We start from the raw sequence: 1,407 nt of genomic DNA on the forward strand, positions 1-1,407 counted from the left end.
AAAACAAATTTTTTTTCTAATGCTTTTCTCGAGTAGCGAATTGTTTTGCTACAAAAAGCCGGTAAGTATCCCTGCTTCTGAAAATTCCTTCAATTATGCTTTTTCTCTACAACACTTTACGCTCTCTTCTGCGCTCCATCCACTCACTGACCATTTGACTACTCAAAATTGTGTTTTTGAACTCAATGAACCCTTTAATGCACATACTAATCTATGTAAATAAGTTTACGCGTATGCAAACATACTATGTACATGCATACTCATACATACACACCTGCCTTGCGATGCATATTGAATCACCAAGTTATGCAAAGTACGTAAACGTGCTGGTATCTCATAGCCAGCAGTTTGATTGGCAAATTGACTTGGCGGTGTTGGCGACATATTATTCCGCTCCTCATTCTCCTCATCGGGAAATAGTTCGACAACTGGGTCGGTACGTGATTTTTCACATGAATCTTCTTGCTCCTGATTATCATCATACTTCTTAACGGATGCCATGAATTCGAGATGTTTCTTCTCCTCTTCCAGCTGTGCTACCAACTGCTCGGAGGCTTGGAATTTTTGTTGTGTATTAGCGAGTTCATCACGTAACCAAGCATTTTCTTGATGTAAACGTCGTACTTGTGTTTTTAGTTTTTGTTTTTCGGCCTCAATATTTTGCAAATGTGAGGCTAAAGCCATCATCACCTGCGCCTCGGATAGGCCCAATTCAATATGTTCAATATTTTTACGCACTATATCGGATTTTTCATTGTCCCTATGCGCTTCGCCCATGCCAGTCATCAAGGAGACATGCTCCACACGCAAGGCTTCGAGGCCTTGTAGCACTGTTTTGGTGTTGCTAATTATTTCGTCTTGTGTCATTTGAGTCATCTTGCCAATGCTTTCGATTTTTCGTCTGCAAAAAATTTATATAAAAAAATTAAGAATAGACATACACTTTTTAACTGCAGTAGTACAAAATGTGTAGATTTGTGTGTGTATGCAGATGCATATTGAAAAAGTGTATGATTAATGTATATGTATGTATAGCTTACTACACTCAATTCGAAAACTTACTTTAATATAAGCAATTTAGATTTAATTTCAAACATCTTAGGATCAAGTGCCGCTTTATACTTACATTCTATAGGTTCTTATTGCTTTAGATGCTATCATTTTGTAAAAAAATATTTATTTTCAGCTGCCAATATCTTTTACCGACCGTAAGTGCGTACATTTCCACTCTCTCTGCGCTGTATGCATATGTCCAGTAATCAATAATTTTCCCAGCATATTAACCAATGATCTGCGCATGCGCGTTATCAAGATGATGTCATTTTCAACCCCAAAATAATATGTTGACTCCAAAGGTTACCATACGGGTAAGGAAGCCAATTGTACTCTAGGACATATTGAAAATGT

At 37.4% G+C, this 1,407-nt stretch overlaps 1 protein-coding gene across 1 annotated transcript; it reads right to left on the minus strand.

Annotated features, from left to right (window-relative positions):
• Nucleotides 1–210: 210 nt before the first annotated feature.
• LOC108356896 (kinesin light chain-like) lies at nt 211–1,394 on the minus strand. Its single transcript, XM_017607998.1, has 2 exons — nt 1,127–1,394; nt 211–901 (listed from the first exon to the last, which is right to left on the minus strand). The coding sequence occupies exons 1-2, from the start codon at nt 1,159–1,161 to the stop codon at nt 226–228; spliced, it is 711 nt and encodes a 236-aa protein (XP_017463487.1). The 5' UTR covers nt 1,162–1,394; the 3' UTR covers nt 211–225.
• Between the last annotated feature and the right edge of the window lie 13 nt (nt 1,395–1,407).

This window comes from Rhagoletis zephyria, unplaced genomic scaffold, assembly GCF_001687245.7.
Source record: "Rhagoletis zephyria isolate East Lansing unplaced genomic scaffold, Rhagoletis_zephyria_1.1 Rzeph_scaffold_67109, whole genome shotgun sequence".
Lineage (NCBI taxonomy): Eukaryota > Metazoa > Arthropoda > Insecta > Diptera > Tephritidae > Rhagoletis > Rhagoletis zephyria.